Raw genomic sequence first — 14,309 nt, forward strand, 5'->3', positions numbered from 1 at the left:
GGTGCTAGGAAGAAACGGGAAGAAATGGGGAGGGGGTGGGGGACAGAACTTAAAGCAGAGCGAGAACAGGAAGAGGCAGGATGGGGTGAAACCTTATAGGAAGGGGTCAAGTGGGAGTGTGGCTTGGGACACAGCTGGAGGGTTGAGTATCCCTTGGGCCCAGCAGAAGCTGGTGCCTATGTTTGTTAGTATTACTAATCACTTACCACAGCCTCCCAGCTAGCTACTACGTGTGCTATGAAAAGGGGTATTAATGCTCACACAAATACCACTTTTCAAATAAGTACTTTTACTACTGAGGCTTTGAACGGCCACATAAATAAATTACAGTGAGCTGGATGCATTTATGTGCATACTTACTTGTTTTTCCTAAAGTATTTTAGGGGAAATTGTCACAACCTGAGGCCACCAAAAATTCGTTGTGTAGTCCAAGGCCCTAAAGGCAACTTTTTCATGCTAGGACGTGTTCGCTTACAGTTAAGTAACTGCCATGGCATACGTGGCTCTTGTGAAGAGCAGACTGCCTTCACTTCCCCGTGAAATGAATGAAATTTGAGGGTACTCAGCACCTCCCAGGATCAGACCTGGAGCTTCAATTCAGCAAACTATCCCCATTCACCAGTGCACTTAAGCATGTACTTAAGTCCTGCTAGAGTCAAATGGCTTAAAGAAGTCCTTTGCTGAATAGGGCCTAGATAGGAAAAAACTAGTGTTCTGCTGACCTGGTGGATATAGGATTATTAAACCCTCCACGGTACTTTAGAAGTCTCTATCTAGGTTTTTATGCGGTCCCCCACCACAGTGCTATCTGAGCCACTACCATATGATAAAAACCTCACCCCAAAGAGCTTCCAATCTAGAAACATGAACAGGGATCAAACAGTACATGTGACATCCGTGATTTAAACACTGCTTACTGACCTGTCACAGAAAGACACACAGCACAGGGGAAAGTTAATAGGGTTAGTTATTTTAGCCCCAATAGCTGAGCTCATATTTCACTGAGGTGTCATAATGGTTTGATTTCTGCTGTGGGATAAAGTTTCAAAGGCTTCCTGAACAACTTAATAGATAAAGATATACACGAACATGCAAACCTATGTACTTAGCTATATGGCACCTTCTGTAAGATTATCACAAAGTGATTAAGCACATGCACAAACTTTGGGGGATTTTATAAAATGGGAAGTTCCCCAGATGCCGTACTATCCGAGTCCCTCCAGAATTAAAATACATTTCATAGGAGAGCCACAGCTAAGCTGATTTTAAGGACTAGGTCTGTGATCTGAACTGGGATTTTGTTTTATTCAAAGTGACTTCAGCCTGTCACGAGACTGCCTCATAAAAAGTCTGTCTGGGCTTAAACAAAAAAGAAATGAGGCAATCCATCAGCTTGGAATGCAGCCGTTTGACCACTTCCTAAGGCAACTGGGAAGGGATACAATATATTTTCTTCCTAGCACTGGACAGCAGTGAACAGTGAATTCCTGGAAACCAATCAAATGCAACTGTACCCTGTGAACTTTTACAAGGAAAAAATCATATTCATTTTTTAAAGGTGACAAACAAAAAGATTTCCAATCTTTGCACTCTACCTTGCTTCCTGACCCCAGGAGGGAACTTAAAATAGAAACCTTATGCTGGGACAACTAGAAACTCTTCCCTGAAAATCACAGGGCCAGAACCTCAGGTGGTGCAAATCAAAGGCGCCAGCTTGATTTACGGCCGCTGAGGATGTGACCCACAGTCTTTAAAAATAGCATTTTTTTAAAATGAAATGAGAACTTTGATGCGATTTCACATCATAGCCATTTCACAACATGATGCCACCTGCACTAATTTTGTTATTTGTCATCTGATATCATAAACAAATGCAATTCCAATAAAGCAACTGGTCTAATAGTGTTAGTTTATATTTATGTCTACTCTTTTCTGGGCTTTACTGCAAATGTAATTCTGGAGCCATTGGTGATAGCTTTGGAATTACATTTCATGTCTGCTCCAATAGTCATTTTTGTGGGGGAACAAACAACATTACAACTTTCAAATCAATGAGGAACAGTAGCTGTTTTCACTTGCTATTGTATTATAATTCCAAGCACCTGAAATTGGAAAAAAGACTACTACCATTTCAGAGTGATACATAGCACCCACAAAGGAATTTGCACGTGTAGATCAAAGAACGCCACTCACAGGAGAGATCAGAACCTCTATTTTACAGTTGGGGAAACTGAGGCCCACAGCAGTGACATGACTCGCCTGAGGTCAAATGGCAGCACTAGACGTTGAACCCAGCTCCTGTATTCCCCCCTTCACTGTGCTTCTGTGACAGAACATGTACTAAGCAAAATAAATCTGATCAGCCTCCTGCTGCAAAAGGCTAGTTTGGGGATGGTGGAAAAAAATTAAGAGGCAATTGAGCATCATGAATGAAGGAAGGGACCATGAATTTGCAATAAAGAGCTCTGATCTCTTTCAATGATAGATGTTACATAAATCTGAAATTATTATTATTATAATGCTAAGAAGGAGAACCTGCATGTTACCCTTATAGCCCCCATCTCCACAACACCTTCAAGGGTCACCTGTCTTATTTTCTTCTGTCTCTAAGCAATTACTGTTGCAATTCCAAGCCAGTCAACTGCAGTTCCCTTTTTCCCCTCTGTGGGGCCTGTCTCTCCAAGAAGGAACCGTATGAGTGGGCCTGCTGAAGCTACTAAGTTACACGGATTTACACTGAGCAGTAGGTGCAAGGCTGTCCCACAGGCACGCTAATACACACTGACCCACTGGAGAAGATGCCACTGCTGTAGTCCTCCCCGACTCTTCTGAATTAGATCACGGTTCTTTTACGGAGCCACAGGAGGGGATGGTATTATTTAAGAACCTTGCTAGGCAAAAGCTGTTTTGTCATTTTGATGGCTCTCTCAAACTAAGTGACTGTTAAGCCTTAATACCACAGCAGACGTTATTACACATTCTGGAAAATGCCTTAAATACATTGTTTCCTGCTGAGCAAACGTTCAGTGGTCAGACAGGAGGAAGGAAGAGACTTGAGCAAGGGTGGGTGTGGCAGGTGTGTGGAATTCACTTTACATCTCTCGCTGTCCCTCTCCACCCTGGGGAGAAAGAATTCTGAGGGACTCCTCTAAGCCAGCACTGCACAAAGTGGGGGGCAAGCCCCCTTGGGAGGGGCATGAAATGTCCAAAGGGGGGCACAGCACAATCGGCTGCTGGGTCTCAGGCTCATCCATCTCATTAAAACGCTGAAATCATGTTCCTGTTTTTACGTCTGTGTATTCACATTTTATACCAATAAAGTTTTTACATTCTACATACTTAGTTTCTTACACGCGTTAAAGGGGACGGGGGGATTCATATGAACATAACTGCAATTTCCATTGGTTTGGATTACATTAGACAGGTTGGAGGGGGCGAGGGGTGTGGGGTCCTGTTAACTGCAGGGGCAAAAAGTGTAAAGTTTGCTCACCCCTTCTCTACGAGGAAACACAAACAAAGTGAAAACGAATAGGATCAGCACAGAAGCCTCTTAACCCTATCAGTTAGCGGTAGCTAGGATTCCATAACCCAAACCCCACGTGGTTCAGAGACAGGCTCTCAACCATCAGAGTGAAAGGTGTCTGGAACCAAGCTCGCTTTTGTCTCACCTACCTAAGGGGCTAAGTGGAAAAGACCCAAAACACAGGTGGTTCAAGTTTTGGGTCCTATTTTTCAATATCTTTGCATCAGCAAATATTTTTTCCAATATGTTTCATGGCAAGAGGGGAAAGGCACAATTCAGAGAAAAACGTCCAGTGTTGTCCACCCTCTGTTAATATGTGGGCTCTCTTTTCACACCAGCTAATGCACTCTTCATCACGATCCCTCCCCACAACACATGAATCACTTCCTCTACCTCCCTTTGAAAAGGAACAGCTCTAAGAGACTATTTAAAAAAAAAAAAACCACTGCAGGCACAAAGGAAAATCCTTGTCCCAAAACAAAATCTGTAGATGAGGCCAAACTGACAGCAAGTCACCTGCATCTTTTAAAATTCCTAGTTCTTGTTTAACTCCGAGGATCAGGACCCAGTCCTACAGGTCCTTAAGGCATCCCCATTGAATTCAGCTTGTATGAATAACGTCTTACTGGGATAAGTCCTTGTTCTTGAAGGGAAGAAGAATGGGCTGATCAATCTGGACCAATTCCTGAAGCCCTCCTTTAGACACAACTCCCACTGAAGTCACTTCTTATGTCCATCACTGTACAGGGATAAACTCTGGAGAATGACAGGGTCCTTTAATATTTTAATGTGACTGTGACTTATGGGAGGAGGACTCTGATTGGGAGTATGATTAAAACCATGCTATGGTAGCCCAAAACAGTGCAAAACAGTACCCTGAGGTGTGTAGACGCCACTGCCACAGTTTCAACCAGAGGGTGGAAAGGGATTTTGAAATTAACCTAGTTATCCCTTTGTTACAATGAGAAATGTATCAAAGGGACTTTGTATGGGGAGGAGAAAACAGGAGCTGTTCACACTCCCCATGCGTACATTCTGTCATCTTTCCCTGCTTTCTGGAGGAGAGACCCTAAGAGGGAGACCCCGAGATGTGAGGCTTGCCTTTGCCACTTCACTTCATGAGAGAAGGCGGCTTACCAGCTTGCAGTTCTCTCTCAAACTGCTGCACTGGCCCCCACCATCACTGCTAAAAGCCTGCTTCAATATTTCAACTTCTGATTGGGCCATGGTGTTCAGAGATAGACGATGTTATTTATACAGCACAGCTGGTCTGTCAGAGGTCACATAATTTGGCAGCCATCCCAGTGCTTAAAAATTAATTTTTCCTTATTAATACAACCGAGGGTCCCATAGGATAGGATCTCAGCCTTATCTGAACCTGACAGCTTCCTAAACCCTGTGAAGGATGCTTTCTCCTCTAAGGCTATCTGTGATACAAGGCCACTGTGTCCTGGAACTCAACTGCACCAGATCTGCTTAGGAAACCAATCCAATAGCTGGTGCAGAGTCACGTACTGCTGAAGTAGGGGAGAGCCACCTTCTATGGGCACAGCCTCCCAAAACCCAACTTTCTCATCTAACCCCCCTGTTATCCTAGTAACAGAGAGGAAGCCGTGCTAGTCTATACACTATCAAAACAAAAAGCAGTCAAGTAGCATTTTAAAGACTAGCAAAATAGTTTATTAGGTGAGCTTTCGTGGGACAGACCCACTTCTTCAGACCATAGCCAGACCAGAACAGACTCAATATTTAAGGGTCTGGCTATGGTCTGAAGAAGTGGGTCTGTCCCATGAAAGCTCACCTAATAAACTATTTTGCTTGTCTTTAAAGTACTACTTGACTGCTTTTTGCCCTGTTATCCTGTGTGTCTTAAGCATAGAATGACTAACGCATGGAGGAGCAGCAGGGAAATGGAGATGGGAAGTGTCTCTTAGAGCCCTCTGGGGAAAAAGCACGTCTGCCAGCTACAGGAGACGCCACCAACAATGATAGTTCTGTGCCAGAAAAAAAGTTAGAAAAACAAGTACCCCCTTGACATGGGTTATAGTCTCTCACTGAGTACATCACTGATAGGTTTTAATGAAGCTCCTGGCAACTGCCAGATTCCTAGCCTAAAAACCCTCTCTCTCTTGCTTCCAGTCAGATTTCAGTTAACAGCACAACAAGATTTTAAAAGGCAAAGCCATGTGTGTGTGTGTGTGTGTGTGTGTTTTCACCCACGCGTGTGTGCATACAAGTAGGTTGTTGGTTCTGCTAGATTACAGAAGTCCTTTCTAAAAATACCATCTTTTAGGAAAATATTTGAAAGTATTCACAAGTGAGCATTGCTCATAGTTGCATAAACATCATCTGAATCATTCCATACCGGGGTCACTCAAAACCTTTACTTTCTTATTTGATTGCTTTTGCAACTAGCTGTGGCGGGGGGGGGGGAGATGGAGAACACACAGTCGTCCAGACATCAGATTTATCTCCTCAGGGTCTTCAGCCCACTCCCTACATAGTTATTGCTTGACTACAAACAATTTGCCAGCTGCACTGTTTATCTCTTACAGTAAAAATGACTGCATGGGTTTTTAGTTTGTGGATTATCATATTATTGTCTATTTAAAAAAATCTCTCCTCTCTCTATTTACCTCCCTTGGGGGAACTTAGAGAGGGACTTTCATAATGGGGAAAGCTTTCAAATAAATCAGACATCCAATATAAATCCATCCACCTCTGACATGTTTTTCTTCCCACTTGCTAATTACTAACATTATTTGTATATAAATCAGGGGGTGCACCTTGTCATAGATTATCTTCTCTTATTGATTTACAGACAGATGTCATATTTCAGTATTTTGATATCACCACCATTTCCTTGACAACACATATTCTGATGTCAAACAGGATGAAAACTTCATTGCAAATGCAAACAGCACTGGAGGCTGTACTGGGGGGAGGAGAAAAGCACTCACCCAAATATTTTATTAAAATGCACAACACCAGAGAAGGACAATGGGAATCCGTCACCTCTAGAAACCTGATTCTGTAGCCACTCAAAGGCATGAGGGCACACAGCACCTAACGGAATCCAGCCTGTATCTGTTCAATGCATTACAGCATCAAGACTTAGGTCAGCAGGAGGGATCTATCCCAGCAGGGGTGCCATGGGCCAACAGTCAATGTGACATCCCATCTGAATAAAATACGAAGGATTTGGCCTTAAAGGCTATGACCACCAGATCAAACCCCTTGTCTCAGAGCTCTCCCATCCCACCTAGTGGTCAACTAGTGTTTTTCCAATCACTCCTGTAAATCTGAACACCACTGTAATTTCAAATTCCCAGGGAAAAGACCGATCTGTTGACTTGTTTTGCTGAACAAGGGTGTCCCCCACCACATCCCCCTTCAGTCTGCGATAAAACTCTTTCCAGAGATTCCAGCATCAGTGCGGGCACAAGAGAGAGAGATTCTACTGAATCCCTCAGATAAGAAAGTCTTCCTATTTTTTAATTTGACATGCAAGGTAGGGGCAAGAGGCAAGGCAGAACTTGCAGGAAGGACCTGTCGATTTCTTCCTGGGACCTTTTTAAAGAAAAATAACTGTCATGAAGTGCCATCTTGGCCATAACAAAGGCAACGACTTCTTTTAGGCGTGTGGTTATGAAACACCAGGGATAAATCTGCTTTGACAGAAATGTGCAGGAATGGGATGAACTCAGTCAGTCGGGGCACATCTCTAAAATCCCCACCAGGGCATCATTTGAGCTACTTGGTGGTACAGATGATCGTAGTTAGATGGTCTTACAGTTGGAGGGGGGAGTCTCTGGTAGGGAGGGTCTCTAGTGCGGGGTGTTGTTTTTGCCCTCTCGTGGCTTCTCCAGAGACAGGGGAAAGAACCTACTACTATAATCAGCACTAGATCCCATTCAGCTGACAAACCCACAGTTCTGGAGCTGAAGAGCATCATTCAAGGCCCCGCTACAAGTGCCTTATGCTTCTGTAATCCTGTGAGCTCCCTGCAGCACATCCATTCTGCACACCCTGAGTCCAGCTCCTTAGCCAACAGATGTCTACACATCATTACCCTCCCTAATTGCCTGACCCTTCCCAAAGGCCAAGGGCTGAACTCCCACATGGCCTCCCTCAGAAGTGCTCTGTCTGGAGCAGGTTGGGGAGCCGTGGAAAAGCCTGAGCCAGCTCTGGCTGTCCAGGGGCAGCAAGCGGGTGGGGCATTTTAGTGCCCAGGGCTGTGGCCGTCAGATCCTCCTTCCCTGACACCCTAAATTCCCAGGAAAAGGATATTAATTCGATAGCAAGCAGAAGAAACTCCAAGCAACTGTCCTTAGGGCTAATGATCTAGCTCCTTCTGGCACGGCCCGTCGACGCCCCGACGGGAGCCCCAGCCCAGCCCCAGCTCTCCCCTAGGAAGGGGGGCCGATCGTGCGGCGGGGAGGAAGCGTTCGCCAGCCCGGCGGCCTCACGTGGGACAAGCAGCCACATCCGCGGCGCGTCTGCCGCTGCAATCGCCCGCTCGTGGGGCGAGTCTCGCTGTGACTCGGCGGGGGAGGGGGGAGCGGGGATGTGCCCCCCCCCAAAACGCGCGCGGACAGCCCGGAGCGCACAGGGCGGGGCCAGCGCGCGGAGGTCGCCTCCAGGCACGCGGCGGCCCCGGCTGGCCTGCGGGTGCGGGAAGCGCCCCTCGGGCTCGACCCCGCCCTCGCTCGCCGCGCCGCCGGCCCGGCAGAGGGAGCCCCGGGGGAAGGAGCGCGGCTGTCCGCACGCGAGCGGTAGCGGGTGGGGGGTGGGGCAGAGGCCTGTGCCGCTGACTGCAGAGCCCAGCGCCGGCGGGAGCGGAGGGGGCTCCGATGCAATGCCCCCCCCACCCGGCTTTGTGCCAGGACCACACCGGAGGGCGGCACCCAGGAGCAGCCCGTGGGTCAGAGACCGCGGGGGGAAGGGGGGGGCAAATCAGGTCCCCTCCTCCCGCCGGCGCCTCGCAGCTGCGGCCCCGATTTGCGGGACACCCCCCCCAGCTGGTTTGACTCTCACCCCCTTAGAGGGTTCCACTGAAAACTTTCTCGCCCGCTGCCCACGCGCAGGATCGCGCCCGGCTGGCGGGGTGGGGGGGGGGGGAGACGGGGTTCGCGAGGGACGTGGCAGGCGGCGGGGGTGGAGGGGGGAGTCTAATGCCCACCGGCGCCCCGATCCTGCAGCGCGTGGGACTGGCAGGCAGCAGGAGCCGGCCCCCGCCGAGGGAGGCGCCCCACGTCCCCCTCCGGGAAAGCGTCTCGGAGCTGGCCCGCTGCATTTCTGCCCGGCTCTGAGAGCGCCGGGGGCACCCCCGCCCCGGAGTCCAGCGGCAGTGGCAGCTCCAGCCCCCTTACGCCCCGTTCGTAGCGGCTGAGCCCGGCAGGGGAGTTTCCAAGGGCCACCCCAAGGGGCAGGGTCCTTCGAGCAGGCGGTCCCGACGGCTCCTCTCGCAAGCAGACAATTATCTCCATTGCGCAGAGCCCCGGGGGGCGGCTGCGGGGAGCGGGGGGTGCTGGCTCAGCCGAGCCCAGTGCGCCGCCCTCCCCCTCTCCACTCCTCAGCAGCACCTTCCCGGAGCTGCCCCTGTTCCCCCCGAGAGCACGGCAGGCCCTGGGCGGGTTGTGCTTATTTTCCCGGGGATTTCCATCCCCCCTCATTTCTCTTCTCAGCACTTCTTCACTCCCTGGCGAATGGAGTCCCCGGCTGTGACCATTCAACAGGGGGTTGCGAGCCGAGCGGAGGCTCTTTGTTGCTGCTCCCAAAACGCAAAGCGCGAGCAGCCGCGGAGCACCTTGGAGGCCAACGCGTGTCGTTAGCAGGGGTCTAATTGTCCACGGGAGTCCGACCGGCTCCCCCAGAAGCTGAGGAAGCGGGTCTCACCCGGGAAAGCGCGTTCCCCATAAATGACCGTATTGGCCTGCCAGGTGCTCCGGGGCTGCGCGTTATCTGCGAAGCTACAGAGGGTCGGGGTGGGGGGAAGGGAAATCTCCCTCCGAGTTCTCAACACCACCCTCCAGCTCACTCCCCTTTTGGCAACTGCGCGGGGGCCAAAGTTCCCGCAAGAAAAGTTTCTAACCACTTCAGAGGGCTCCTTAGACCTCTGCGGTCTCCACTGTTTGTTTCATGCAATAAACGCGCGTATACACCAGCTTCTCCTTCCTTGCGAGCGCAGACACTGAAAGGGGCGGGGTGGGGGGAAGACATCCCGAGCTGCTACCCAGCGGTGCACGTTGTTAGTTAGACACAAAACGAGCTACTCGCTCAGCCCGCGGGGTTGTTTTGTTTTGTTTTGTTTTGTTTTTAAAACACGCCACCCCCGCTTACAACGTATCCAACTTTTTCCGCAGATGCAAAAGTAGGTTGGTTGCCTCCCTGGCCCATTCCAGCCTTATTTAATTACACTTGGTAAACGCTGCCTACCACCGAGAGGCTATAAATTATTTATGCCTTTCTGGCTGGGTTGCGGGGAGGGGGGAACCCGACTCGGGAGATAAGCGCTGAGAGCAAATCTCCTGCAAACTGGAAGGCGAAGGCTTTGTAGTTTTTTGGGGTTTTTTTCCCTCTTTTTTTAAATACAAAAACAACCTTTTGATTTATTCCATCTGTGACATCTGAGCGCAGCCCGAGGCCGTGAGCGTGTTTCAAAACACAGACACCCACACTGCATCCAGGGAGCGAAAAGTTGGGTCTGCAGCGCCGGGGAAGGAGTCCTGGCTCTGGCGCTGCCGAGCGGTGCAGCCGGGAGAGCGCGGCTCAGCCGCGGCGCAGGAAGGGGGCGCACGGCTGGAGGAAGGAACTTCGGTGGCTCTTACCTGCTTCTCCCCGCGCTCCGGATCCAGCCGAGCAGAGAGCTAGCAATCCCCAAAGCAGCGGTAACGTATCCATGTCCAGGGGCAACCGGGTCGGCCTTTGCCAGGGGCTTTCCTCCGCCGCCGGGAGTCCCGCCGGGTATCCACCCCGCTCCCGAGATCGAGTCGGCTTTCGCTTCTCCTCCGTGCACGGCGCCCCGCCTTCCCCCTCCGCTGGCTCGTAACAGCCCCTGGCACAGGAGAGCAGCAACTCCGGCAATGCAGAGAGAGGGAGGCGGTGGCGGCTGCCCCCCCTCCCCCGCTTCCCCCAGCGGAGTCTATTGGAAACCAAACAAATCGCGCGCGTGGGTGAGCGCCACGGGCCCGCCGCGGGTCATTGCCTTGAAGGCGCCTCCATCCCCGGGGAGCCGCGCTGGGCAGCGCACTGCCAGCGGCCGGGCGGGGGGCTGCAGGCTGGCAGCACGGCGCGTGGAGGGAGGGAGCAGGGGGCGGCCCCCGGGCGTGCCTGGGGCTGGCTCGGGCCGCGGGCGCTCGGGAGCGGTTCAGGCGTGCGGCGCTGGGAGCCTGCCTGTGCCTCCCGCCCGGCTCCTCGCAGCCTTTTCAGGCCGCCGCGCCTGCATGTCAGAGCCGAGAGGCAGAGCTATCGCATTACACGCTCGCCCAGGGCCCGCCCCTTCTGTCTTCCCCGCTCCGCACCGCCTGGCACGTGGCGCCCCAGCGCCTGCCTGCTCCGGCCCGCTCGGCAGCCGCGTCCCCGAGCCCACGCAGGCCGGGGAGGGGGGGTTGCCTACCGCTAAAGCCCAGGCCGTGGTGCACCTGGCGGCTGCCTCCAGCCCCGGGCTTCCCAACCTTTTTTACACATATATAAACGCTTCAGCGTCCCACGTCCCGACAGTTTTCAGACATTTTTATCTGCTATCGCAAGACATGGGTTTAAACAACTTAATAGTAACTGGTGGGTTGGACGAAATTGCCTAGAGGACTTGCCCTGGGACTCCTGGGTGTGCAGAAAGGATATATGGAATAACAGATTAACGTAAAGACCCTTTTTAATTCCTTAAAAGGATTAGAGGTGGAGATACACCTGTCTCATGGAGCTGGAAGGGACCGTCACAGCAGGAGGCATCACCAGCCCTGAACTCCATATGCCCCAGATCCCTAACTGGCCCCCTCAGGGGCTGAGCTCACAACCCTGAGTTCAGCAGGGCCAGGCTCAAACTCTCCAACTGTCCCTCCCCACAGCTGAGAAGCACTCAGTTAATGGGCCCTCTGGAAGAGTTCCACCTACCCCCCCCCCTCCAGTGAGAACCACTGCTCCAGCAATCTAACCCAGCCCTCCCACTCCCCTGCTCAGCCTCCCAGTAGCAGGACAGAGCTGACAGGCAGATTAGCTACACCTTCAGAATGGCCATAGTGCCTCAGATCAATGGCCCCTTAGCCCAGGAAACCGCGTCCTGTAGGTGGCTGCGGCCAATTGCGTGAGGTGGGGAAAAACCCAAACGGGAATTATCAAGCGATTCAGCCCCTGGCACAGGTGCTGGAAGGAATGCTGCACCCCCTGCCTTGAAGTGGGCGCTATTCTGTACAGAGTTTCTAGCTGGGTCTAACAGCTGTCAGCACCCTCACTCTAAAAACTGTTCCAGCAGCCCTGGCAGTCAGCGGCTTAGGGATGTCTGGTGCCTGGGGTTGCGTCCCTGAGCATCAGGGCTAATGGCCATTGATGGAGCTATCCGCCACTCTGCAAATGGCCCAAGGGGTTTTGCTCAAGCATATCAGCAAAATAAATAGGACGGGACCTCCCAGCAGAGACCAAGTTGGCCTAGGCGGTGAATGATATGAGCCCATGGTGCCCATGATTCACGAATATTCCAGAATGTCAGCCTGGATCCACCAACTCCCCCAGGTCCCAAACTTCAGGGAGACGTGGGGTCCAGGGTGGCCTAGGGGTTAGTGGTGGGCCTGGAGCCAGCAGCAACAAGTAACCTGGCCCCAGCCTGCTTCGTTCCACCCTGCCCCCACTGCACTTCTTTCCCCAAACCCCCATTCTTGCTCCACCTCTCCCTGTCCCTATTCTGCTCCTTCCCCAAGCCTCTGCCCCACCTTGTTATAGGTCCCGGCCCCTTTGCTGAGCAATGTCAGGAAACAACAGGGTGGGGAAAAGTGCAACAGGCTACCGCTGACCCATTTACTGCATCCAGAGCCAGATCCCCCACTAACCTCCTAGACCACTCTGGATGCGACGTAACCCTGAAGCATGGGGCCCAGGGCAGTCAAACCAGTTCATCCTATGGGTTGGACAGCTGTACTTGGAGCCATTCTGGGCACCACCAAAATTTATGCAAACTTGGTGGCCATGCAAGCAGGGCAAATTTCAGCTAAAAAAAAAAGGTGGACATATGAAAATGCAGTGACTGCTCTGATGTATCCTCCACAATGCCCAAAGGTTAGTAGGCATCCATTACAATGCTGCAGCAGATCAACAGTTGAGGCTAGGTCAGTGTTTAAAGAAAGATAACTGTATCCTTGCATTCACCCTACATCCTGATTTAAATCAAACCAAACACACCCACAACTTAATTCCTCTTTACACTATACCATGAAAGAAAAAAAAAAAGTAGCGCTCCGGCTGTTAAATAATCACATGATAAAATACATGCTTTCATAATGATCGGGAAAGCATTAATTAATCATGAGATTTTTGAAAGTATAACTACACATGCTGATGTGTAAATACTTCTTGGAATTAAACATGAAAATTTATGGGATTTTTAGCTAAGAATAAAATGGTACTGTTAGTGCAAAGAAAACGAACCAAACAAAATCCAGAAAGAAGCCAGCTGGAAAAGAGGAGAAGCTAAGACAGGAGGCAGCGAAGAAGCTTTTGTCCTGATGATAGCATGGTCACAAATGTTACAAGAAGCAGAGAATCTATGCCTAATAATTATTTTTAAAGCAAGATGAAACAAATGTTTACACAGAGCTTTAGGCTAACAATTTTTGAAACGCTTCGGCTGGACTTTGGTATTTTAGGATGAGCTTATGGGTTCCAAGCTGTCTGACTTTAATAAACATCATTACTGCATTATCACAGAGACTGTAAATATCAGGAATAGCCAAAATGATCAAAATGATAAGACAATACCAGGGTTAGCTTGACTTTTGATGAGACTCCGTGACAAAGCAGGAGACAGAAAAAAATGTCAGATGGGGTCACGTCAGGACAAAAATTTCTTATGCCCCTGGGCAAATGTGAGGGCAAATTGTTTCCTTTCCATCTGCTGCTGGAAGGTTGAATCCAGTTCTTCTGTTACATGGGAATCCAAGGGACTGTTTCCTTTGCCTACGCTTCCAGCCAGCCCTATATAGTACAAATTAAACAACACTGGGAAAATAAAAATTCCCTTCCCCATCCCATACATACTATTATCCCATCTGTGGCAATGATAGCTCCATGAAGAATTCAGTTCATTCCACAACCATGTGATACACTGTTATTTCATCTTTGACTGCTTCCCCTGGAGTCTGCTCCCTGAGCTCTAGCAAGACTTTAGCCTACCAAACTTTAGCGTACATTTCAATTTCACCTTAAAAAATCACGGCACAAAAAAGCTTGCGGTCTTACCCCAATCCAGTGCAGACTCTCCATCGTAATTACAGTGTCCAGAGAGCCAGTACGGACAGTTAGCACCGGGCCCAGTACCAGTTTTAAGAGCAGGTGTCTTGAAAACCACCAGAACTAAAAATTCTGAATTCCATCTGAGCCCTGATTTACACTACACATTTAGGTTGGTACGACCACATCACTCAGGTGTGGTAAATCCACACCCCTGAGCAACACTGGTATAGTGCTTGAACTCCATGTGTAGACAGCACTGTGTCAGTGCAAGGGGATATTCCATCAACATAATTTTTGCCTCTTGGAGAAGTGGGGTACATTCACCTGGGGGGAAAAGCAGTTC

At 50.2% G+C, this 14,309-nt stretch overlaps 1 protein-coding gene across 4 annotated transcripts in view; it reads right to left on the reverse strand.

The window, feature by feature from the left end:
• The window catches only part of NRP2 (neuropilin 2), a 129,775-nt gene extending 118,834 nt beyond the window's left edge, over nt 1–10,941 (reverse strand). For 2 of the 4 annotated variants that reach the window (XM_075001349.1, XM_075001348.1), the window contains exon 1: nt 10,354–10,941. In XM_075001349.1, coding sequence (XP_074857450.1) covers nt 10,354–10,426 — 73 coding nt within the window. In that variant the 5' untranslated portion in view covers nt 10,427–10,941. The remainder of the gene's footprint in view (nt 1–10,353) is intronic. The other 2 variants (XM_075001351.1, XM_075001350.1) reach the window with 1 other exon arrangement.
• Between the last annotated feature and the right edge of the window lie 3,368 nt (nt 10,942–14,309).

Source organism: Carettochelys insculpta, chromosome 8 (genome assembly GCF_033958435.1).
Source record: "Carettochelys insculpta isolate YL-2023 chromosome 8, ASM3395843v1, whole genome shotgun sequence".
In the NCBI taxonomy this organism is placed as follows: domain Eukaryota; kingdom Metazoa; phylum Chordata; order Testudines; family Carettochelyidae; genus Carettochelys; species Carettochelys insculpta.